The 27,429-nt window shown below is 35.0% G+C and overlaps 1 protein-coding gene across 1 annotated transcript; it reads left to right on the plus strand.

Moving 5' to 3' along the window:
• The first annotated feature begins 20,300 nt into the window (after window positions 1–20,300).
• LOC127719191 (uncharacterized) lies at window positions 20,301–27,062 on the plus strand. Its single transcript, XM_052225212.1, has 2 exons — window positions 20,301–20,745; window positions 26,599–27,062. The coding sequence occupies exons 1-2, from the start codon at window positions 20,301–20,303 to the stop codon at window positions 27,060–27,062; spliced, it is 909 nt and encodes a 302-aa protein (XP_052081172.1).
• Window positions 27,063–27,429: the final 367 nt, after the last annotated feature.

A 27,429-nucleotide genomic window follows, 5' to 3' on the forward strand; every position in this document is an offset into this window, starting at 1 on the left:
ATTTGCCGAAGCAAGTATTGATATCTGATGTCGTTATTTTGAGGCAGTCCATGTGACAATAGCAGTAAATATTCCAATATTAACTTATGTAGCTTATATCTCTCTGTTATTACTTTTAATAACAGTTAACTTGAGGTTGAATATTTTTAATGTAGAACTGTTAAATTGAGCGCAGGATATTGAATGGCTATATCTGGATAAAATGGAAGCTTTGGTCGTTTTGGCCGTGACCATGGCCTATTTATGTTCAGGTTTGTACTAAATACATGCAGTATTTCAAGAAAGTAACGCATTTGGCAAACTTCAAAAGATTCATATATAATTTGTCGAGGTATGCCGAATGAACAAACAGAAATTAAACATATATCGAAAACCCGAAAAAGAAAACAAACAAACACAAACGGTGTACAGAAAAAATGGTAGGCCTCCTAAATGTATTTGTTGGTATTTTGTGTACGCGTTTTCTTCTTGTTCTGCAATTCTCAACACAACAAAGCCATTTTCTAGTATTCAAATGGTTGCTGCAATTTAAACTATGTACGTTCTACATGTGTGTTTATCATATACGATACAATTTCATCTTAGTGATGCTTACATAAATGAAATCAGTAAATTAATTGATGTTATTTGCAAATCACTTATCAGTTCACAAGTTAAAAACCATATGTTGACCCCTACACGTCCTTTATTATTTGTTTGTGTCGTTTGGTTACTGTCTTATATATACCCTACATATTATTTAACATTAAAAAACAAACCTGGAGGCCATACATATTTTAACAATATGTTTCACCCTGCTACATGATTATGTGCTTTACCCATGACGAAATCAGGATGTCAGCTGTTATATCTTTATAATTTTGTCTTATACTCATTTGCTTATGATAAATACTTTTAGATAGAATAAATTATTTATAACGCCAAATTTAGATCTCAAATCTTGTTCTTTGTAACGAGTTTGTTAGTTCCCAAAATTCTTTTGACAGTTCATTTTAACAAGCAGAATTGACAGTAAAATGTCCGGTTATATTGCTGGACCATGTGTAGATACATCCTAATATCAGTGCATTAATTGCAATCAAAGATGAAATTCTGAGCACATTCCGATTAGAAAATGTCTCCATCGATTCTATTTACCAATGAAATGCTACACTTTGTTTTCTTCTGCCGTAATAAATCTATATAATTGAAGACAACGTCTGTTGAAAGCTGGTAATGAGACGTATCTAACATTTTCATTATTTGAAAACCTCCCTAGAGAAGAGTTCAATTGATTTCTTCCACAATAGTAATTCGTATACTTTTTGTTTGTATTGAAGCAAATTGGAAAATGTTGCAACAGATCAGCTGATCTCCTCCATAATGTCTACTTAGATACTTTCGAGGAAGAGAAACAAATAATAAAATTGAGAATGGAAATGGGGAATGTGTCAAACAAACAACAACCCGACCAAAGAGCCTAAAACAGCGCAAGGCCATCAATGAGTCTTCAACACAGCGAGAAAATCCCGCACCGTATGCGAGCTTCAGCTGGCCTTTAAACAAAAATGTGTACATTATTGTTACAACAGTTTTAATGGTCTGTTCCACGATGTTAATTCGGATGCATTTTGAGCATATAGTAGTACATTTCAAAATGTTGTAAGCAGTCGGCAGATATCTTTTTCAATGCTACTTCTAACCTTTTTGTCTTTTATCGAAGCAAATTGAAAAAACAAACATGTTTAAGCTATTCAAATTGTTATAACCATCAACATTCGACTGATCCGTTACTTATGAATGCAACAAAAAAAAAAAACAAAACAAAAAACAACGTTGGTTGCGTATGCTCCTTATATAAGGACAAAACATTGACTTTTTATTCAGAATCAGAGCTGAACAGTTGTAAGACAAAACTTTTTTTTAAACAAAGAATTAGGTTAACTATTTACAGAGTTATTGTTCCACGAAACCAATCCAATAATATTAACATTACCCAATCTACTGATGCGCAATTCGTCTCTTTTAAAGTTATCACGCGCTAGCGAGAACGTTTGTCATTGTCTCTTTTGTTTGTCTCTTTATATGTGTTTTATATTTCGACGATTGGAGGAAATACAGACTTAACAATGTATGTCAGCAAACAATACATAATATAATCGTCAGCCAAACGACTTTTAAACCTTGTTTTTAAAAGTTAACGGAAGGTCAAAGTTGAAGTCCGTGAATATGAATAATTTAATTCTTAAATCGAGTCTTTGTCATTTACATTACAACCGATCGTTATCGGAAGAGTTCATTGTTTTATCATGTTTATGTTGTAGAGATACTTATCATCAATGGGTTAGATATTGACAAATATATCCGAATCAATTACAGCTGTTAAGTAAATCCTTAATGCCGACCGTTGTTCAATATTCCATTCTGAATATATATCCGATAGAAAAGGCGAGAGAGATACCAAAGGGACAATCAAAATTCATAAGACGAATAGAAACCGAAAACAATGCGTAAAAAGGGGTGATCGAGAGAGTAACCAAATAGACAATCAAAAGTCAAAAGTCAAATAGAAACTGAAAACACCACGACTAAACAACTTCAAAAACGACAAGACGGAAAGACAAACAGACGATTATGAGATTGACATATACACATATATATGCATGGATGCTGTTAAAAACTGAAAATGTTTTTAGTGACAAATTTAAGATGAGTTTTTTGTGTTGGTAGGTTCTCATAGCATTGTGTTATATTAATATCACCATTAATTAATATTCATATATTCAATTACACTCATTTGGAACGACGAAAAACACGTACATGTATTTAAGAATGACTGTAATATTTTTTTTCAAAAATGTGATGTACATGTCTGAATAACCCGCGTAGCTAGTTATTTAAAAGTATGCACCCTTTTTTTTGGTTATTTCGAAAAGACAGAACAAATATTATAGTCATTCCTTATAATTAAATTCGAAATTCCATTTTTAAAGAGTCGCATGACAAAATTGGGCTGATAGAGTCTTTGAGCTGATAGACAAAAAACTTTCAGCCTATCAGAAGACGTGTTACATCCAATATTATAAATCATATGACATATAATATCACAACACACAAATAGACTTGCAAAGTTTATATCGAAAGAATTACCGTATAATTTTCACAAGGCTAAATACTGTTTTTATAAAGTCACATACCACCGCAAAAGTATAAATTAACGGCCAAGAATTTCATGTATACTATTTGTGAATTAGGAGACATAGTGTCAAAATTCAATATTGTATTTCAAAGTTCTATAAATGAATTGTTTTACTTTTCTTTGACTGTTAAGGACGTCTCTACAACAAATCCATTGAATATTGGATGTGTATTGATTGAAAGTTTAGTTTTTAATACATGATTTCTTTAATATTAGTTGTTATTGACTTTGAACTAGCTGTCAATAATTGCGAGTACTCTCAGATCTGTACTTTGTGTCTTTTGTGTTTGTGTTAGTTGTTATTGACTTTGAACTAGCTGTCAGTAACTGCGAGTACTCTTAGATCTGTACTTTGTGTCTTTTGTGTTCGTGTTAGTTGTTATTGACTTTGAACTAACTGTCAGTAACGGCGAGTACTCTCAGATCTGTACTTTGTGTCTTTTGTGTTCGTGTTAGTTGTTATTGACTTTGAACTAGCTGTCAGTAACTGCAAGTATTCTCAGATCTGTACTTTGTGTCTTTTGTGTTTGTGTTACTAGTAGTTGTTATTGACTTTGAACTAGCTGTCAGTAACTGCGAGTACTCTCAGATCTCTACTTTGTGTCTTTTGTGTTTGTGTTAGTTGTTATTGACTTTGAACTAGCTGTCAGTAACTGCGAGTACTCTCAGATCTGTACTTTGTGTCTTTTGTGTTTATATTAGTTGTTATTGACTTTGAACTAGCTGTCAGCAACTGCGAGTACTCTCAGATCTGTACTTTGTGTCTTTTGTGTTTGTGTTAGTTGTTATGGACTCTGAACTACAATGTAGCTGTCAGTAACTGCGAGTACTCTCAGATCTGTACTTTGTGTCTTTTGTGTTTGTGGTAGTTGTTATTAACTTTGAACTAGCTGTCAGTAACTACGAGTACTCTCAGATCTGTACTTTGTGTCTTTGTGTTCGTGTTAGTTGTTATTGACTTCGAACTAGCTGTCAGTAACTACGAGTACTCTCAGATCTGTACTTTGTGTCTTTTGTGTTTGTGTTAGTTGTTATGGACTCTGAACTACAATGTAGCTGTCAGTAACTGCGAGTACTCTCAGATCTGTACTTTGTGTCTTTTGTGTTTGTGGTAGTTGTTATTAACTTTGAACTAGCTGTCAGTAACTACGAGTACTCTCAGATCTGTACTTTGTGTCTTTTGTGTTTGTGTTACTAGTAGTTGTTATTGACTTTGAACTAGCTGTCAGTAACTGCGAGTACTCTCAGATCTGTTTTTTGTGTCTTTTGTGTTTATATTAGTTGTAATTGACTTTGACCTAGCTGTCAGTAACTGTGAGTACTCCCAGATCTGTACTCTGTGTCTTTTGTGTTTGTGTTAGTTGTTATGGACTCTGAACTACAATGTAGCTGTCAGTAACTGCGAGTACTCTCAGATCTGTACTTTGTGTCTTTTGTGTTTGTGGTAGTTGTTATTGACTTTGAACTAGCTGTCAGTAACTACGAGTACTCTCAGATCTGTACTTTGTGTCTTTTGTGTTCGTGTAAGTTGTTATTGACTTTGAACTAGCTGTCAGTAACTACGAGTACTCTCAGATCTGTACTTTGTGTCTTTTGTGTTCGTGTTAGTTGTTATTGACTTTGAACTATCTGTCAGTAACTGCGAGTAATCTCAGATCTGTACTTTGTGTCTTTTGTGTTTGTGGTAGTTGTTATTGACTTTGAACTAACTGTCAGATACTGCGAGTACTCTCAGATCTGTACTTTGTGTCTTTTGTGTTTGTGGTAGTTGTTATTGACTTTGAACTATCTGTCAGTAACTGCGAGTACTCTCAGATCTGTACTTTGTGTCTTTTGTGTTCGTGGTAGTTGTTATTGACTTTGAACTAGCTGTCAGTAACTGCGAGTACTCTCAGATCTGTACTTTGTGTCTTTTGTGTTTGTGTTAGTTGTTATGGACTCTGAACTACAATGTAGCTGTCAGTAACTGCGAGTACTCTCAGATCTGTACTTTGAGTCTTTTGTGTTTGTGGTAGTTGTTATTAACTTTGAACTAGCTGTCAGTAACTACGAGTACTCTCAGATCTGTACTTTGTGTCTTTGTGTTCGTGTTAGTTGTTATTGACTTTGAACTAGCTGTCAGTAACTACGAGTACTCTCAGATCTGTACTTTGTGTCTTTTGTGTTTGTGTTACTAGTAGTTGTTATTGACTTTGAACTAGCTGTCAGTAACTGCGAGTACTCTCAGATCTGTTTTTTGTGTCTTTTGTGTTTATATTAGTTGTAATTGACTTTGACCTAGCTGTCAGTAACTGTGAGTACTCCCAGATCTGTACTCTGTGTCTTTTGTGTTTGTGTTAGTTGTTATGGACTCTGAACTACAATGTAGCTGTCAGTAACTGCGAGTACTCTCAGATCTGTACTTTGTGTCTTTTGTGTTTGTGGTAGTTGTTATTGACTTTGAACTAGCTGTCAGTAACTACGAGTACTCTCAGATCTGTACTTTGTGTCTTTTGTGTTCGTGTTAGTTGTTATTGACTTTGAACTAGCTGTCAGTAACTACGAGTACTCTCAGATCTGTACTTTGTGTCTTTTGTGTTCGTGTTAGTTGTTATTGACTTTGAACTATCTGTCAGTAACTGCGAGTAATCTCAGATCTGTACTTTGTGTCTTTTGTGTTTGTGGTAGTTGTTATTGACTTTGAACTAACTGTCAGATACTGCGAGTACTCTCAGATCTGTACTATGTGTCTTTTGTGTTTGTGGTAGTTGTTATTGACTTTGAACTATCTGTCAGTAACTGCGAGTACTCTCAGATCTGTACTTTGTGTCTTTTGTGTTCGTGGTAGTTGTTATTGACTTTGAACTAGCTGTCAGTAACTGCGAGTACTCTCAGATCTGTACTTTGTGTCTTTTGTGTTTGTGTTAGTTGTTATGGACTCTGAACTACAATGTAGCTGTCAGTAACTGCGAGTACTCTCAGATCTGTACTTTGAGTCTTTTGTGTTTGTGGTAGTTGTTATTAACTTTGAACTAGCTGTCAGTAACTACGAGTACTCTCAGATCTGTACTTTGTGTCTTTGTGTTCGTGTTAGTTGTTATTGACTTTGAACTAGCTGTCAGTAACTACGAGTACTCTCAGATCTGTACTTTGTGTCTTTTGTGTTTGTGTTACTAGTAGTTGTTATTGACTTTGAACTAGCTGTCAGTAACTGCGAGTACTCTCAGATCTGTTTTTTGTGTCTTTTGTGTTTATATTAGTTGTAATTGACTTTGACCTAGCTGTCAGTAACTGTGTGTACTCTCAGATCTGTACTCTGTGTCTTTTGTGTTTGTGTTAGTTGTTATGGACTCTGAACTACAATGTAGCTGTCAATAACTGCGAGTACTCTCAGATCTGTACTTTGTGTCTTTTGTGTTTGTGGTAGTTGTTATTGACTTTGAACTAGCTGTCAGTAACTACGAGTACTCTCAGATCTGTACTTTGTGTCTTTTGTGTTCGTGTTAGTTGTTATTGACTTTGAACTAGCTGTCAGTAACTACGAGTACTCTCAGATCTGTACTTTGTGTCTTTTGTGTTTGTGTTACTAGTAGTTGTTATTGACTTTGAACTAGCTGTCAGTAACTGCAAGTACTTTCAGATCTGTTTTTTGTGTCTTTTGTGTTTGTGGTAGTTGTTATTGACTTTGAACTATCTGTCAGTAACTGCGAGTACTCTCAGATCTGTACATTGTGTCTTTTGTGTTTGTGGTAGTTATTGACTTTGAACTATCTGTCAGTAACTGCGAGAACTCTCAGATCTGTACTTTGTGTCTTTTGTGTTTGTGGTAGTTGTTATTGACTTTGAACTAGCTGTCAGTAACTGCGAGTACTCTCAGATCTGTACTTTGTGTCTTTTGTGTTCGTGTTAGTTGTTATTGACTTTGAACTATCTTTCAGTAACTGCGAGTAATCTCAGATCTGTACTTTGTGTCTTTTGTGTTTGTGGTAGTTGTTATTGACTTTGAACTAACTGTCAGATACTGCGAGTACTCTCAGATCTGTACTTTGTGTCTTTTGTGTTTGTGGTAGTTGTTATTGACTTTGAACTATCTGTCAGTAACTGCGAGTACTCTCAGATCTGTACTTTGTCTCTTTTGTGTTCGTGGTAGTTGTTATTGACTTTGAACTAGCTGTCAGTAACTGCGAGTACTCTCAGATCTGTACTTTGTGTCTTTTGTGTTTATATTAGTTGTTATTGACTTTGAACTAGCTGTCAGTAACTGCGCGTACTCTCAGATCTTTACTTTGTGTCTTATGTGTTAGTTGTTATTGACTTTGAACTAGCTGTCAGTAACTGTGAGTACTCTCAGATCTGTACTTTGTGTCTTTTGTGTTTGTGTTAGTTGTTATGGACTCTGAACTACAATGTAGCTGTCAGTAACTGCGAGTACTCTCAGATCTGTACTTTGTGTCTTTTGTGTTTGTTGTAGTTGTTATTAACTTTGAACTAGCTGTCAGTAACTACGAGTACTCTCAGATCTGTACTTTATGTCTTTGTGTTCGTGTTAGTTGTTATTGACTTTGAACTTGCTATCAGGAACTACGAGTACTGTCAGATCTGTACTTTGTGTCTTTTGTGTTTGTGTTAATAGTAGTTGTTATTGACTTTGAACTAGCTGTCAGTAACTGCGAGTACTCTCAGATCTGTTTTCTGTGTCTTTTGTGTTTATATTAGTTGTAATTGACTTTGAACTAGCTGTCAGTAACTGCGAGTACTCTCAGATCTGTACTTTGTGTCTTTTGTGTTTATATTAGTTGTTATTGACTTTGAACTAGCTGTCAGTAACTGCGCGTACTCTCAGATCTTTACTTTGTGTCTTATGTGTTAGTTGTTATTGACTTTGAACTAGCTGTCAGTAACTGTGAGTACTCTCAGATCTGTACTTTGTGTCTTTTGTGTTTGTGTTAGTTGTTATGGACTCTGAACTACAATGTAGCTGTCAGTAACTGCGAGTACTCTCAGATCTGTACTTTGTGTCTTTTGTGTTTGTTGTAGTTGTTATTAACTTTGAACTAGCTGTCAGTAACTACGAGTACTCTCAGATCTGTACTTTGTGTCTTTGTGTTCGTGTTAGTTGTTATTGACTTTGAACTTGCTATCAGGAACTACGAGTACTGTCAGATCTGTACTTTGTGTCTTTTGTGTTTGTGTTAATAGTAGTTGTTATTGACTTTGAACTAGCTGTCAGTAACTGCGAGTACTCTCAGATCTGTTTTCTGTGTCTTTTGTGTTTATATTAGTTGTAATTGACTTTGACCTAGCTGTCAGTAACTGTGAGTACTCTCAGATCTGTACTTTGTGTCTTTTGTGTTTGTGTTAGTTGTTATGGACTCTGAACTACAATGTAGCTGTCAGTAACTGCGAGTACTCTCAGATCTGTACTTTGTGTCTTTTGTGTTTGTGGTAGTTGTTATTGACTTTGAACTAGCTGTCAGTAACTGCGAGTACTCTCAGTTCTGTACTTTGTGTCTTTTGTGTTTGTGTTACTAGTAGTTGTTATTGACTTTGAACTAGCTGTCAGTAACTGCGAGTACTCTCAGATCTGTTTTTTGTGTCTTTTGTGTTTGTGGTAGTTGTTATTGACTTTGAACTATCTGTCAGTAACTGCGAGTACTCTCAGATCTGTACATTGTGTCTTTTGTGTTTGTGATAGTTATTGACTTTGAACTATCTGTCAGTAACTGCGAGTACTCTCAGATCTGTACTTTGTGTCTTTTGTGTTTGTGGTAGTTGTTATTGACTTTGAACTAGCTGTCAGTAACTGCGAGTACTCTCAGATCTGTACTTTGTGTCTTTTGTGTTCGTGTTAGTTGTTATTGACTTTGAACTATCTGTCAGTAACTGCAAGTACTCTCAGATCTGTACTTTGTGTCTTTTGTGTTTGTGGTAGTTGTTATTGACTTTGAACTAACTGTCAGTTACTGCGAGTACTCTCAGATCTGTACTTTGTGTCTTTTGTGTTTGTGGTAGTTGTTATTGACTTTGAACTATCTGTCAGTAACTGCGAGTACTCTCAGATCTGTACTTTGTGTCTTTTGTGTTTGTGTTAGTTGTTATTTACTTTGAACTAGCTGTCAGAAACTGCGAGTACTCTCAGATCTGAACTTTGTGTCTTTTGTGTTCGTGTTTGTTGTTATTGACTTTGAACTAGCTGTCAATAACTGCGAGTACTCTCAGATCTGTACTTTGTGTCTTTTGTGTTCGTGTTAGTTGTTATTTACTTTGAACTAGCTGTCAGAAACTGCGAGTACTCTCAGATCTGTACTTTGTGTATTTTGTGTTCGTGTTAGTTGTTATTTACTTTGAACTAGCTGTCAGTAACTGTGAGTACTCTCAGATCTGTACTTTGTGTCTTATGTGTTAGTTGTTATTGACTTTTTTGGAGGTAAATTTATCGAAATATTCTTTATTAAGCTGAGGACAACTCATGCTTTGCAAATTTTAGGGGGGAGGGGGAGGGGGCGCACGCCCGCCACGCCCCCGCGTGAATCCGCCCCTGAAGCCCTTTTCAACTGATATCTATTATAATTGTTCTTATGTTGTCTATTGTTTTACATTTGTCATTTCTTGGCCTTTTATAGCTTACTATGCGGTAAGGGTTTTGCTCATTGTTGAAGGCCATTCGGTAACCTCTAGTTAACTTCTACGTCATTTGGGCTCTGGTGGAGAGTTGTCTTATTTGCATTCGTATCACGTCTTTTTATTTTCATACAATGATTGCTTTTATTATTAAAATTACAATGAAGGGAGAACATTATATTCAATACAATACAACAGTACATTAGTGGGGTGGTCCGATAGGGGGACAAATTTTTTTTTAAAAGTCCCATGTGATAATCAAATAACAGCAGCGGATACAGGATAAGGCGTTGGTGGCGTACGTACCCTTGTGACACAATTTTTTTCTCTCACGATTTTTAGGATATTTTAGCACATAATTGTCCAAAAAACATTCCGCCTTGCTCAGCTCGGCAGTATCTATTACGTTTTATGCAATTCAAGTCCCCTTTCAAAAATTATGGACCCGTCCCTGTATAGATAGGACATGACGTTTCTTTTTTCTTTTCTTCTTTCATAATCATCATAATACTTGAACTTATTTTACATTAAAAAAAATAGACAAGCTCAGTTTTGAGCGAAATATTTTTAAATACATCTATGGTTAAATTTCAGCTAGCAGAAGAACTACTACTATCAGATTCCTACAAAGTTATATCATCAATAAAGAAAGAAGACAGTATCATTTCTATATTTAGTATTCTTTCCGTACAAGAAATCGTTACTTCTTAAGATAGCGTTAAGAAATTCCAATGACATATCGGGGGATGAATGCTTCAGTTTCTTTAATGTTATTGACAATTAAATCTAAAATTAGATTAGTTTGACAGTAATGCTTTGGAATATAGTCCCTTGTGGTTATACATAACTTGTAACAGTTAGGTAATTGGATATAACACATAACGTACGTAAGCTTCAACGCTCTGCGTCTTAATTGCCCGTGTCACGATGAGGCTCCACAGGGAATACATGCTGTAGTTGTAAGCTATCAAAATAAATGATGGGTTAAATAAAATTATATCATGTCCACTGACAGAAATTAAACATAATCGTTTGATGTTATTAAGATCGACAAATCAAATGTATGTTTATTTGTTCCGTTTAATTGGCGGCAAAACACACGTGTTCTAAAAAAACGATGGATGGGATAAAACAAGTAAACATAGTTTCTACCGTTGTTGGATTATTCTTCTGAATCGATAAATTCTATTTCTTAGCTGCAAATCCTCATCGTCAAAGACATAGACCGAATGACTTCTGACGTATGAACCAAAAAGATAATTAATATCTGCATACAAATTCCAATGATCCAACTATTTTCTATATGCGTTTTGCAATGTGTCATCGTCCGCGCGATATGCACACGTTATTCTACTATTCTTTTTTTACGATTATTTGTTTACGAAATGTAAAGTAATTAGGTCAAACCGGTTCTTTTTAAGTTGCAGTGTAAACACACTAGATTAAATAAGATTGATTTCGATCGATCTTGCTTGTGCATATGTAAATCGAACTAGTCTCTCTAAGATCGATTCAAATAAAGATCGGTTCAAATTCGTACAAGTGTGAAAGTCGTCTAACAAACCCAATTTCGATAAAGGGATATATAAGGTAAATGTAGAAAAGACAGCAACTCAACGATTCAAACAAATGAATTTATTACAGTTTCCGAATCACAGTATTGTATTGTGGGTATTAATATTTATAGTGTGTACACAAAGGAAAAAAAAACCAAAACGTTCAGACTGATTAGTCTTCAGTCGACATACTTCTTTTTGGTCGATATATCCACGTGTCGACCTTATACAAAGGCTGTTAGTGTATTATATATACATATAGATCATATGTACATAAATCATTCCCCACGTAGAGATCAAACATATTTAAACTCACATCTTTACTGCTTGAAAGGAGAACTTTGTTATTCAATTAAGATCAATGAGAGTTATCTCCCATGCTTCAAAACTAAATTGATTAATTGACAGTAACAGTAACCTGTCGGCTATACTGATCATACCGTTGTAAAATAACTCATATTTAATGCTTCCTCAACAAATGTACAATGCAACGTAATGTAAATTAATATGTTTTTCTGTATACCTTTGTTCAACTAAGGTGATACCAGAATAAAATGATATATATATATAGTAATATTATTGTTTTTTTTTCCAGAATGCCATGGACTTATGTGTTATAAATGTGAAAATGAACGAAACAACTTTCTGTGTGTAGGAGAATATAATCTAAAGCAATGTGATTCAGGATTCGATACTTGTCAGACGACGGTGTCATACTCAGGTAAATATAATCTAAAAGCAATGTGATTAAAAATTAGATTAGTTTGACAGTAATGCTTTGGAATATAGTCCCTTGTAGTTATACATAACTTGTAACAGTTAGGTAATTGGATATAACACATAACGTACGTAATAATTTGATACTCAGATATAATATAATCTGAGGTCATGTGATTCAGGATTCATTCGATACTTGTCAGCCAACGGTGTCATACTCAGGTATAATATATTCTGAGTCATGTGATTCAGGATTCGATACTTGTCAGACGACAGGGTTATACTCAGGTATAATTTAATCTGAAGTCATGTGATTCAGGATTTGATATTTGTCAGACGACAGGGTTTTACTCAGGTATAATTTAATCTGAAGTCATGTGATTCAGGATTCGATACTTGTCAGACGACAGGGTTATACTCAGGTCTAATATATTCTGAAGTCATGTGATTCAGGATTCGATAATTGTCAGACAACGTTGTCATACTCAGCTATGATATAATCTGAAGCAATGTTATTCAGGATTCGATACTTGTCAGACGACAGTGCCATACTCATGTATATAATATAATCTGAAGCAATGTGGTTCGGGATTCGATACCTGTCAGACGACAGTGTTATACTCGGGTTTACTATAATCTGAAGTCATGTGATTCAGGATTCGATACTTGTCAGACGACAGTTTCATACTCTGGTTTACTATAATCTGAAGTCATGTGATTCAGGATTCGATACTTGTCAAACGACAGTGTTATACTCGGGTTTACTATAATCAGAAGTCATGTGATTCGGGATTCGATACTTGTCAGACAGCATTTTATTCAAAGTTATGTAAAATTTGCAATTTGTATCAAAAAGACTTTAAAACAACATGTACCGCTAAATAATGTAACAATATAAATATAATGCATATAAAGACATAGTTAACTAAACAGAAAGTGCTTAACATTTGTCTAAATTATTCAAATGTGTTGTTTTGAGCTATCTAAAATAAAAAAAAAAAAATAAAAAATAATTTGGTTAAATAATCAGAAGTAAACCAGAAGTCATAAAATTCAGCTGTGAAATTTATTGAGATAACATTGTTTGGAAGGATTTGCCGGCATCAATTAATAATTTAATAATTTCATGGTTTCAAATTTTGTTTACTGGCGACGAGCAAGAAAAATCAACGGTATCTTTTTTTCCATTTTTAAATGTATGCATTTGTAATGAAAGACAATACAATGTCTTTGGATATCTAACCAATTTTGAGGGTGTGGATGGGGGTTTACAGAATAGGGAATAATGAGCAAATTATATAAATAAATAGAGAAAATAGGCCAACATAAACAAAGGATAAAGAATAATGAAGCGCTAAAATAAAAAGAATAGAGAAATGAAGGACCCCACCATCCCCTCCTTCCCCATCCAGACCCTTGCAATCTAAGTACAGTAATGTTTTTAAATTCTAACTGGGTCCGAAACAAGCATGAACAAGTTCCATCGTCTTATAGCGGGTCTCATTGGGGCCTAAGCGTGACCCGGGATTGCCGATTTTTCGTAAGCGTGACACGTGAAAGTCAAATTATTGTGCCGTGTATACGGGAAATGAAGTCTAGCGGGACACGGGAAATTACAAAAAAATGAGAATTGCTTTCGTACATAGTGTAAGCGGGATACGGGAATCTGACAAAACAGTAAGCGGGATCCGGGATCAGAACCACCCAATGAGACCCCCCTTATAGTGAAACATATTTTTGAAGCTTGTTCTCATGTGGGACGTCAATTATTAATTTATGAATCATTAAAATTTACCGAAGCTCACCCGGTGATTGAAATTGCCAGAACTTCTAACATATGATCGACCACATTGTTTTCTTCTAAAAAAAATAGAATGAAATCAAAGAATACTGCACCGTTGCAATCTGTAAACGAATTTAAATTAGAACAGTGCGACCTATTTTCAACCAAATATCAACGTCTGTACAATATCGGGTTCCTGCTGGTTGCTGTTTTTGCGATTGTTCAATAAGTTTTTTGCACTACCGTTTAAAGTTCTCATACATTTAAATAATGACGTTATTGCTATGAACAAGTGAATGCGAGTACTTCTTAACAGTAGGTAATGCCAAAAGCCACGCATGACCGGAACAGGTTGTGGGATTCAATCATCACCAGGTGCTGTTAATTAAGTGTTTGGGCATTACATTGTACTAACTTTGTATTTGTCATACTTTTTTCCCGCTGATACATATAACCTTGCTTCAACTAGCGAAAGTTCCATTAGTAAGAGGTATTGTGTTTAGAAACCTCTTCAAATCATGTCAGTTTTTTTCGCTATTACTAAATTATAAATGTGAATTTGATGACTTACTTCACTCGTTAATTTATTCACAAATATATTGTAAAAAAGTGGTCCTATTTATTGTGTACGGACGAAATGTGGAGTATGTCTCAATGAGTCAGCAACCGATCAACACAAGTAAACAGAAGACATTGAGGATTATACTGGTACGTATTTCATTCTCTTATAGATATTTTGTTAAGAAGCAGATACGACATATTTAAATTATTATCATTTACCATAACTTTTACATATTAAGTGATGTGTTATTTATTTTCTTTTTTACAGAGGTAAGCGAACAGCTTTCAATAATCAAGACCTGTACGAAAAATTCCTCTTCTCACCTGCAAATAAAAGAACATTCTGAATCCGACCCTTGTGATCAGACCGGAAGTAGCTGGATATGCACCACCTGTTGTAATGAGGACGCATGTAACTTAAACAATGCACCTAGTAAAGCGTCGTTTTCATCCGTTCTGTCATATATGAATATATTTTTGTATTTATACATTAAATGTATTGTATAAAATCTACTTTGTCTTTATCATTGTAACTTCACAATAACCAATATAAATTGTAAAGGTACTAGTGAGCTGATACGTACGACATTATAAAACGTATACGCTTTCCTATTGGCACCAACTAAACTCCTTTATTATGAGACTTGCTACTGTAGATTGGCAGTTTAAGGCTAAACGCTATAGAGCTCCCTGTATTTTTATGCACCTGAGATCACCCCCAGTTTTTGGTAGGGTTCGTGTTGCTTAGTCTTTAGTTTTCTTTGTTGTGTTTCATGTACTATCGTTTGTCTGTTTGTCTTTTTCTTTTTTAGCCATGGCGTTGTCAGTTTATTTTCGATTTATGAGTTTGAATGTCCCTCTGGTATCTTTCGCCCCTCTTTTATTATATATACAAAAATGAACAATTTGTAGCTCTCGCACTCTCTAATCTTTGTGCTATTTAATTTATTTTACTGAATGCTCTCTGTTATTACTACCTTAAAAAATTGAAAGTAATAAACTATGACGTCTTGTACATTACAACAATCCGTATTTGATATGGCGCACAATTGATAAAGCGTCTCCGCGAATAGAAGGGTAATAGAGTAAAAGGGAAAGCGGTAGTATTTTTTCCTCCATAGGCGACAACACTAACCTTCTAAATTTGCCACTTTTTAAAATAAAAACAAGGGCACAACAGTTACGCGAGATATTAGAACTTTATAATTTAGTTTTAGAAATTGAGGTCAAATGGTAGCATGACCATCTTCGAACGGAGCTTGTTTATAGTATCCATGACCACCATCATTTTACAAAGAATTAACGAAAATTTTTTTGAGTACTCCAAAAATATTTCCATGTGTTTCAAAAGTTATCTTGTAATTATACACACTTCAGTTAATAATGAATAGAAAATAAAATATATATTATATATATATCCATAAACATCTAATCACAGCGCTTCAAAGTTGACTTCCTTTACTTGCCTGAGTACACAAAAGGCTACCTAATGTCAGGAAAATGAAGCCATGGGAACGAGTAAATTATCTCCTTCGTATAAACCGAACAAAATCTAGCATTTGAACATGAAGTATAATAAAAGCGATTGTTTCTTCCCTATGAAGTTACGTGTAAGACTGTAATACACGTCACCTATGTTCATATACATGTATACATGATAAACTGTTAAATGAATTTTGTTGATTGATTTTAAAAACTGTTCTCAAATTATGCATATGCATGCCATATACTAATCTAAAAACGAGATAGAGCAAATAATTTATTTCCGAGATAGTTCGTTTTACCGTTTCCGATTTTATCTTACACACACAATCTATCAATACAACATCGTCTGTATCAAAACATCAACTGTGTTACATATCGGATATGTAACCATACAAAAGGTTTCCATCAGGGTGAGGGAGTTGAACTAGAAAAGCGTAGTCAACTTTTTTTAAGTGGAAATCTTTTAAAATCATTACATTTGCTTAACTCGCCCGTGTTAAAAACACTTTAGGGATGTGCAAAAAAAAAAAAAGTCACGTGATACCACTTTTTCAATCTCCTGTATCTTTTTTACTATCTATACTTCTAAAATAACGAGGTCCAACTTTTTTAGCCCGCTTGATGTAAGAACGACGAATCAAATAATTCAACTTTATATATAACTAACATAGGACAATGGTGTTGATGAAAATGTATATTAATATTACCAATAATTAACAAGTTCCAGGTCGAATCCAACACCGATACCAATAGTACATGTTACCTGTTACCTAATCTGGACGTTCAACCACCACCGGTGTAAATTGGATTAGCTATATACATGGATCATAATCACACACGAACTTCGTCATTATATATACAGGGATTGACCAAAACAACTTGATAAACATGTATCAACAAGTAGTTTCCGGTTGTAGTAAGAAAACCAGGTCGAATTCAAACAGAAAGATTTTGAAAGCAGGGAAAAATGTACACCTTATAATCAGCATGACTTTATCATTGACAATACAAAAACTAAACATCCAGGCTGAAAATAAGGCGTAGGTACTGTAATTCAGTCACGGACCCGCGATGTCGCAGGTGTGTTCTAGTACATATATATATACATATAGATAGATAGACGTGTCATTTAAAAAAAATCACAGTTCAACTGTTAAATATGTGCACTTAAATTCAACCAGCTTTATGTCGTATTTTCAACATGTGTTCAAATTTTAAACGCCTTGAGGTGGCTCTAAACTTTTGTTCTACCAGTGGACGCTAAACAAGCGACAATAAAGCATTCATTTTATTGATGTGTATAATGAATTTCTCGTCTAAAGTGGAAATTGATGCATTGATTTACACTGTCCAGTTTATTTCTCACACTCGGTTAATGTGTCGTGGTCATCACTGGTCATCTTTTTGCATAAATTAAAGATATATCAATACAGCAGATGTGAGTTCTTTTTCGTACACAATTGCATATATACTAGGAACAAATGTGAAACAATATGAGAAATTTAATTATTTTCCTAGTTTTAGGCCTACTTTTGATGTTTAGAAACCAACACATAGTATATAATTTAGAACAATTTTATGCACGAGTGGAACAACCCATATTTGACAGTAGTGGTAAGTATCAATTGTTTTTCCAAAGGAGGAATCAGATTCTCTCATCACATTATTTATTTTCTAAGTCTATGTAATGAAAATTAGTATTTTTTTTTTCAATAACAGGATTCAGAGTTGATCAAAGACTCTTGTAAATTCCTGTATTATTTGTAGATGTAAAAATCATGCTTAATGATGTTTGCTACACTGTTTCAAAATAACAAGCTTTTTAAAACACTGTTAAAAAATGATAGTATATGAATAAAGGAACTAAAAAAAGTAGAAAAAAATTAAGGGTCGATTTGCTTGTTTACGATATATAAGCCATTGAAATTTTGGCGGGAAATTATTCTCTATAGATTTTTCATACATTTAACATTGGCACCTTTTTTCTTTCAAAAACTATGACCAAATAACAAGGATTTTATAAGATTTTTAAATACGGCTTTTTAAACTATATGTAATAATATTATGAAAAGGAAATTAGGGGTTAGCGGGCAATTTTTTTTAATAGCACTACATGGATAAAACCAGAGGATTCCGAATATCTGGCGAAAATTCTAAAACAGGAGAATCGAACATCCTTAAAACACAGAAACAGAACTAAATAACGCCATTCCTCTTTATTTAAGTACAGTCGTAAATAATTATGTCAGCGTGAAAGTAATGTGTTATAGTATAATTGCCAACATGTCCATTATTATTTAGCGAAGAGCACTGATTACGCATCCGAAAAGATGATTGTCCAATTTCCCCTGAATTTATTTCACACAAGGACCGATTCCAAAAAGATTTTCAATTTGTTCTACTAATGATCAGAATAACAACTTCTTGTTTATGGTACGACACGATGACCTAACTATGACCACTCAATAACGTAAGTATGACAACACGATGACGTAAGTATAATAACGCAATGATAAAAGTGTAACAACAAGATCACTTTGTTAAAACGATGACGTAATTATAGCAACACGATGACGTAAGAATGACAACACGATGACATAAGTATGACGACACAACGACATAAGTATAACAACACACGAAAACGTAACTTAAACAACACGATGACGTAACTATGACAACACGATGACGTAACTATGACAACACGATGACGTAAGGATGACAACACGATGACGTAAGTATGACAACACGATGACGTAAGTGGTTAACTTGTTGAAGTGGAAATCTATTAAAATTATTATTTATTTGCCTGTGTTAAAAAACATTAGGGATGTACATACAAATATGTCACGTGATACGACTTTTGCTATCTCCACATTGAAACAACAACGTTCCTGGAACTCTCTTATATTCCTGTATTTTTTCAACTATATACATATATACAGATGGACGTGTCATTTAAAAAAAATCACAGTTTTTAAAACTGTTAAATGTATGCCTTTTATTCAACAAGTCGTGCCATATTTTTAACATTTGTTCAATTTTCAAACGCCTAGAGGTGGCTCTAAATTTTTGTTCTGCCACCGGACGCTAAACACACAACACTTAGTCAATCTTCAATTCATATATAGAAATAAGAAGATGTGGTATGAGTGACAATAAGACAACTCTCTATCCAAGTCACAATGTATAAAAGTAAACAATTATAGGTCAAAGTACGGTCTTCAACACGGAGCCTTGGCTCACACTGAACAGCAAGCTATAAAGGGCCCCATAATGACTTGTGTAAAACAATTCAAACAGGATATGTATGATAAATTTCATCGTCAAAAGTGGAAATTGATTCATTGATTTTCTCATACATAAGTATAACATCACGATAACATAACTTTAACAACATGATGACGTAAGTATGACAACACGATGAAGTAAGTATGGCAACACGATGATGTCACTATTACCACTCGATGACGTAAGTATGACAACACGATGACGTTGGTATGACAACACGATGAACTAAGCATAACAATACGATGACGTAAGTATAAAAACACGATGACGTACGTATGCCAAAACGATGACGTACATGTAAGTATAACAACACGATGACGTAAGTATGATACCATGAAGACGTAAGTATGACTACACAATGACGTTGGTATGATAACACGATGCCGTAAGAAGGACTACACGATAAAGTAAGTATGACAACACGATGATGTTCGTATGACAACACGATTGTGAGTATTATAACACGATGACGTAAGTATGACAACACGATGACGTAAGTATAACAATACGATGCCGTAATAATAACAACACAATGACGTGAGTATACACACACATGTGACCAAATCCTTAAAACTGGACAGTACTAGCAAAAATTTAATCCGTTTATCATAAACTGATTGCAGATTTAAAAAAAAAATGTGAATACAAAATATTTTTTTTAGATAAAGTCATGAATATGCATAACAAAAAATTGCCCCATGACATTCAGCCAACACCAACAAACCAATTTTGTTGATTTGGTTTTATTCAAAAAACATGTCATCGGGATTGTCTTCAAACTGAGTAACATTTTTAATTTCATGGTTAAATGTCAAATTGTTGAACATCTTGTATAATATATCAGTTAGATTGTCTATTTCCGTATCTATCTCTTATATTTTTTTTTCTCTTTCCTTCTCTCTCTCATATTTATTTTCTGGTTTTAGATAACCAGAGAGCTTTCGATGTTGGTTCCAGTCCTGTACGCATATCACACAACCATGCTTTATTAAGTGACAGGACATATTCAACAAGGGAAACTACTTTAACCAATGATGTTCATGAAGAAAGAACAAAAAATCAAACTTCGTTTAGATGTCCGGTGGAAAATTCGAATAACTGGAATTTCAATTGTAAAGTACCATGCGCAGATATGCCTGATATAACAAATATGTCGGAGCACGTGCAAGCTCATATCAATTGTCAGATTATAAAACCTAATATAGAAATTATGAATGTTAAGCGAATGGCAACAGTTCAGGTTTTCCCGGAAAATTCTGAATGCCTCCAGACATTTGTAATGGAGAATTGTCATGATGAAGAAGCGGTCCCAAACTTAGTTTATTACATTTGGTTTTCTAAACGAGAAATGAATTTTTATCATTTTCTTAGTTTTCTTAGTGCCAGTAGAGTTTTGAAACCGTGTCTTATTTTGGTACATGGAGACCGCCCTCCATTCGGAACATACTGGGAATATCTATTGACTTTGGTGCCAAATATAATGCATGTTCAAAGAAGTCCACCAGAAGCTGTATTCGGAAAACCCCTTGGTAATATTGAACACAAAGCTGATATCGGCAGAATACAGGCTTTACAGAGTGAGTACATGCTCGCACATATATATGCCGCACACCCTTTTACTTTGGTCTTTGGTAGATAAGGTGAGTACATGCTTGTACATACCTTTATTGTTTACATTCTTTCCTTTGGTCTTTAGGTAGATAGAATAAGTACATGCTTGTACATTCCTATATAGGTTTTCATCCTTGTCCTTTGGTCTTTGGGGGATCGAGTGAGTACATCCCTTTACATACCTATATATAAAAAAGAAGATGTGTATGATTGCCAATGAGACAACTCTCCACAAGAGACCAAATGACACAGAAATTAACAACTATAGGTCACCGTACGGCCTTCAACAATGAGCAAAGCCCATACCGCACAGTCAGCTATAAAAGGCCCCGAATTGACAATGTAAAACAATTCAAACGAAAAAACTAATGGCCTAATTTATGTACAAAAAATGAACGAAAAACAAATATGTAACACATAAACAAACGACAACCACTGAATTACAGGCTCCTGACTTGGGACAGGCACATACATACAGAATGTGGCGGGGTTAAACATGTAAGCGGGATCCCAACCCTCCCCTAACCTGGGACAGTGGTGTAACAGTACTATACTTGTTTTCATCCTTTTTATTTTTTATTTGGTGGATAGAGTGAGTACATCCGTTTATATACCTGTAGTGACACTCAAATCCTTGTTCTTTTGAGTTTTATGGATATAGTGATTGTTTTCATCCTTGTCATTTTGTATTTGGTAAATAAAGTGAGTACATCCTTTTACATATCTGTAGTGGCCCAGACACACTTGTCCTTTTGTGTTATGTGGATAGAGTGAGTATATTCTTTTATATACCTGTAGTGGCTCAAGCATACTTGTCCTGCGGTTCTTTACAGAATAAAGATAGTACATCCTTGTACATAGCTGTATTATAATACATCATTGCCCTTTTATCATAGAGTGTTACATATTTGTTTTTCGCTCATTTTTTTGTACATTAATTAGGCTGTTAGTTTTCCAATTGAATTGTTTTACATTTGTGATTTTGGGGCCTTTTATAGCTGACTATGCGGTATGGGCTTTGCTCATTATTAAAGGCCGTACGGTGACCTATAGCTGTTAATGTCTGTGTCATGTGGTCTCTTCTGGAGAGTTGTCTCTTTGGTAATCATACCACATCTTCTTTTTTAGAGTAAGTACATCATTGTACATACATGTAGTGGAGCTCACATTTTTGTCCTTTGGTCTTTGATAGATAGAGTGAGTACATCATTGTACATATATGCAGTGGCCCTCACATCCTTGTCTTTTGGTCTTTGAGAAAGAGAGTAAGGACATCATTGTACATATATGTAGTGACCCTCACATCCCTGTCGTTTGCTCATTGATAGATATAGTAAGTACATCATTGCACATACATGAAGTGGCTCTCACATCCGTGTCCTTTGGTCTTTGAGAGATAGAGTAAGTAACTCTTTGTACATACATGTAGTGGCCCTCACATCATTGTTCTTTGTTCCTTGATATATAGAGTAAGTACATCATTGTACATACATGTAGTGGCCCTCACATCATTGTCCTTTTGTATTTGATAGATAGAGTAAGTACATCATTGTACTTACATGTAGTGGACCTCACATCCTTGTCCTTTGGTTTTTGATAGATAGAGTAAGTACCTCATCGTACATACATGTAGTGGCCCTCACTTCCTTGCCCTTTGGTCTTTGAAAGATAGAGTAAGTACCTCATTGTACATACATACAGTGGCCCTCACATCCTTGTCATTTGGTCTTTTATAGATAGAGTAAGTACATCATTGTAGTTTCATATAGTGGCCCTCACATCAGTGTCCTTTGGTTTTTGATAGATAAAGTAAGTTCATCATTGTACATACACGTAATTGGCTTCACATCTTTGTCCTTTGGTCTTTGATAGAAAGAGTAAGTACATCATTTTACACAAATGCAGTGGACCTCACATCCTTGTCCTTTGGTCTTTGATAGATAGAGTAAGTACCTCATTGTACATACATGCAGTGGACCTCACATCCGTGTCCTTTAGTCTTTGATATAAAAGTAAGTACCTCATTGTAAATATATTTAGTGCCCTAACATCATTGTCCTTTGGTCTTTGATAGTTAATATAAGTACATCAATGTGCATACATGTAGTGGCCCTCTATTCCTTGTCCTTATATATTTGATAGAAAGAGTGAGTACATCATTGTACATACATGTAGTGGCCCTCACATCCTTGTCCTTTGGTCGTTGTTAGATAGAGTAAGTACCTCATTGTACATACATGTAGTGGCCCTCACATCATTGTTCTTTGTTCCTTGATATATAGAGTAAGTACATCATTGTACATACATGTAGTGGCCCTCACATCATTGTCCTTTTGTATTTGATAGATAGAGTAAGTACATCATTGTACTTACATGTAGTGGACCTCACATCCTTGTCCTTTGGTTTTTGATAGATAGAGTAAGTACCTCATCGTACATACATGTAGTGGCCCTCACTTCCTTGCCCTTTGGTCTTTGAAAGATAGAGTAAGTACCTCATTGTACATACATACAGTGGCCCTCACATCCTTGTCATTTGGTCTTTTATAGATAGAGTAAGTACATCATTGTAGTTTCATGTAGTGGCCCTCACATCAGTGTCCTTTGGTTTTTGATAGATAAAGTAAGTTCATCATTGTACATACACGTAATTGGCTTCACATCTTTGTCCTTTGGTCTTTGATAGAAAGAGTAAGTACATCATTTTACACAAATGCAGTGGACCTCACATCCTTGTCCTTTGGTCTTTGATAGATAGAGTAAGTACCTCATTGTACATACATGCAGTGGACCTCACATCCGTGTCCTTTAGTCTTTGATATAAAAGTAAGTACCTCATTGTAAATATATTTAGTGCCCTAACATCATTGTCCTTTGGTCTTTGATAGTTAATATAAGTACATCAATGTGCATACATGTAGTGGCCCTCACTTCCTTGTCCTTATATATTTGATAGAAAGAGTGAGTACATCATTGTACATACATGTAGTGGCCCTCACATCCTTGTCCTTTGGTCGTTGTTAGATAGAGTAAGTACCTCATTGTACATACATGTAGTGGCCCTCACATCCATCCTTGTCCTTTGGTCCTTGATAGAAAGAGTAAGTACCTCATTGTACAAACATGTACTGGCCCTCACATTTTTGTCCTTTGGTGTTTGAGATATAGAGTAAGCACCTCATTGTACATACATGTATTGGCCCTCACATCCGTGTCCTTTGGTCTTTGACAGATAGAGTAAGTACCTCATTGTACATTCATGTAGTGGACCTCACATCCTTGTTCTTTCTTCCATGATAGATAGAGTAAGTACATCATTGTACATACATGTAGTGGGCCTCACACCCTTGTCCTTTGGTCTTTGATAGATAGAGTGAGTACATCATTGTACATACATGTACTGGCCCTCACATCCTTGTCCTTTGGTCTTTGATATATAGAGTAAGTACCTCATTGTACATACATGTAATGGCCCTAACATCCTTGTCCTTTGGTCTTTGATAGATAGAGTAAGTACCTCATTGTACATACATGCAACGGAACTCACATCCGTGTCCTTTGGTCTTTGATATAAAGAGTAAGTACCTCATTGCAAATACCTGTAGTGCCCTAAAATCCTTGTCCTTAACATCTTTGATAGATAGAGCGAGTACTGTAAATTCAGAAATTATTGCGTGCATTTATTATTGCGATTTCAGGAAAATCTGCATGCAGTTATATATATCAGATATAAGAATTGGAGTTCTTTTTATTGCGATACTCATTCAGTCGCATTATTCGCCTTAATACAAATCTCGTATCAATTTCTGAATTTACAGTACATAATTGTACGCCCTCGCGTCCTTGTCCTTTGGTCGTTGATAGATAGAGTAAGTACATCATTGTACATACATGTAGTGGCCCTCACATCCTTGTTCTTTGTTCCTTGATAGATAGAGTAAGTACATCATTATACACACATGCAGTGGCCCTAACATCCTTGTCCTTTGGTCTTTGATAGATAAAGTATCTCATTGTACATGCATGCAGTAGCCCTCACATCCGTGTCCTTTGGTCTTTGATATATGGAGTAAGTACCTCATTATACATACATGTAGTGCCCTTACATCCGTGTCCTTTGGTCTTCGATAGATAGAGTGAATACATCAATGTGCATACATGTAGTGGCCCTCACATCCTTGTCCTTTGGTCTTTGATATATAGAATAAGTACCTCATTATACATACATGTAGTGGCCCTCACATCATTGTTCTTTGTTCCTTGATATATAGAGTAAGTACATCATTGTACATACATGTAGTGTTCTTACATCCTTGCCCTTTGTTCCTTGATAGATATAATAAGTACCTCATTATACATACATGTAGTGGCCCTAACATCCTTGTCCTTTGGTCTTTGATAGATAAAGTAAGTACCTCATTGTACATACATGTAGTGTTCTTACATCCTTGCCCTTTGTTCCTTGATAGATATAGTAAGTACATCATTGTACATACATGAAGTGGCCCTCACATCCTTGTCCTTTGGTCTTTGATATATAGAGTAAGTACCTCAATATACATACATGTAGTGCCCTAACATCCTTGTCCTTTGGTCTTTGATAGATAGAGTACGTACCTCATTGTACATACATGTAGTGCCCTAACATCCTTGCCCTTTGTTCCTTGACAGATATAGTAAGTACATCATTGTACATACATGAAGTGGCCCTCACATCCTTGTCCTTTGGTCTTTGATAGATAGAGTAAGTACCTCATTGTACATACATGCAGTGGCCCTCACATCCTTTTCATTTGGTCTTTGATAGATAGAGTAAGTACATCATTGTACTTACATGTAGTGGCCCTCACATCAGTGTCCTGAGTTTCCTGATGGATAGGGTGAGTACATTATCTTACACACCTGTTGTGGTTAATGTCCCTGTTTTGGTCGGTGGTAGACAAAATTCCAGTAGCAATCATCTTCCCGTTTGGTTATTATAAAATTAAGGAAATAGGCCTGTCTTTGCGTTCATCTTATTTTCTCCCCTTTGGTTCAAAGGTGTGTCATTTTTATGAAAACCTTTACGTCAAAACGTTTTTAATGAGTTGCCTCTCTTTCGTGAAAAGGTTTTAAGTTTTCGTCCTGACTTATTCATATGTAGACGATGGATATTAATTAAAACAAAGTATCCCCCTTTATTACAAACACGTCTGGATCGTCTCCCCTTACGTATAATAATTGTCCACCCTTCTTTGATAAAAAAAGGGCAATTATAATTTTTTGGTATGATTTTGGTTGGGACCTGATTTATTTGTTGTTATTTGCTTACTCGTTAGCTACCTTTATTGATTGGATGATTATTTTAGGTATAAATTTGTCACTATTTATTTGATAAGTGAACAGGATGTGGTTTATTGATCGATGTATGAATTGATCGATATATGTATTGATCGATATAAGTATTGATCGATTTATGTATTGATCGCTTGGTTTATTTATTCTTTTTGATACCTCGTTTTAGTATATAATTTGTTCGGCTAAAACTACTTTGCATATGTTAATGCACTCAGGGGCGGGTCCAGGTGAGGGCGTAATGGGCGTACGCCCCCTTTAAAAAAAGTCAAACCCTGACACTTTAACTATAAAATATACATGCTCCAGTCAGGAACCCTTACATTAGTGCATTTCACAATTATTTTCATGTTTTTTAGCAAAAAAAAGGTCCAAAAAAATTTTCGCCTCGCAGTCCGCTCCGCAAAATATTGATTCTACGCCCCCTCTTTCAAATATCCTAGAAACGCCCCTGGCACTCGACACTTACTTCATCTCTGTTGCAGGGTTTGGAGGAATTTACATTGATACAGATGAGATTATACTTAGATCTCTGGATCCTTTACGGAAATATCTAGTTACTTTGAGTCGTGCAGTTGATTGGAATCTCAGTAATGGTCTAATTCTTGCAGAGAGAAACGCAACTTTTCTTAAAATATGGTATTCCGGATACAAAACGTACAACAAAAGTCAGTGGGGATATCATTCAACAATTGTGCCGTATTTGATATCTAAAAAGTACCCGGATTTAATTCATGTTGAAAATAAAACGTTTGTAAGACCTAGTTGGCAAGATCTCCCGCTGCTATTTGAGAAGAATTTTGATTGGTCAGAAAACTATGGTATACATCTATATACTCGTTTGTATAAGTTTACTCATGATTTTAACGATATAAAATATCTAAATACAACAATTGGATCAGTAGCAAGGCATGTTTTGTATGGAAGTAAAGAACTCTGTGAAAAATAAAGAAATATATAGATGTTGCGCTTGAAGATTTACTAGTATGATATCTTGTAGGTATTACCTGTTTTGCAATCTATATTAAAGGGTCAATTTGTGATGACCAACTTTAATACGTCATCTTTTGGCTGTAGGACAAAACTATACATGTATTTTGTACTAGCGAAGATATGCAGGAGTTTCATGAATTTTCAAAGTTTTCACCCAAATCATGGTTGTTTTTAAAGAGTCCACCGTTTGTGTTTAATTGATTTTTAATAATAGCAATCGTTAATCATACTGGTATTGTATCAAAACTCTTACTAAATAAAATAGACAAAACTAGCAAGAAAATTCACAAAACTAATGACATTCATTTTTTTTAAACGCTCTG

The sequence above is a fragment of the Mytilus californianus genome, unplaced genomic scaffold (genome assembly GCF_021869535.1).
Source record: "Mytilus californianus isolate M0D057914Y unplaced genomic scaffold, xbMytCali1.0.p SCAF_10, whole genome shotgun sequence".
NCBI classification, from domain to species: domain Eukaryota; kingdom Metazoa; phylum Mollusca; class Bivalvia; order Mytilida; family Mytilidae; genus Mytilus; species Mytilus californianus.

Coding starts and splice junctions, on each gene's coding strand:
- LOC127719191 (XM_052225212.1), top strand. CDS start 20,301: ATGCCTGATATAACAAATATGTCGGAGCACGTGCAAGCTCATATCAAT. Junction 20,746..26,598: donor CAGAATACAGGCTTTACAGA/GTGAGTACATGC, acceptor TCTCTGTTGCAG/GGTTTGGAGGAATTTACATT.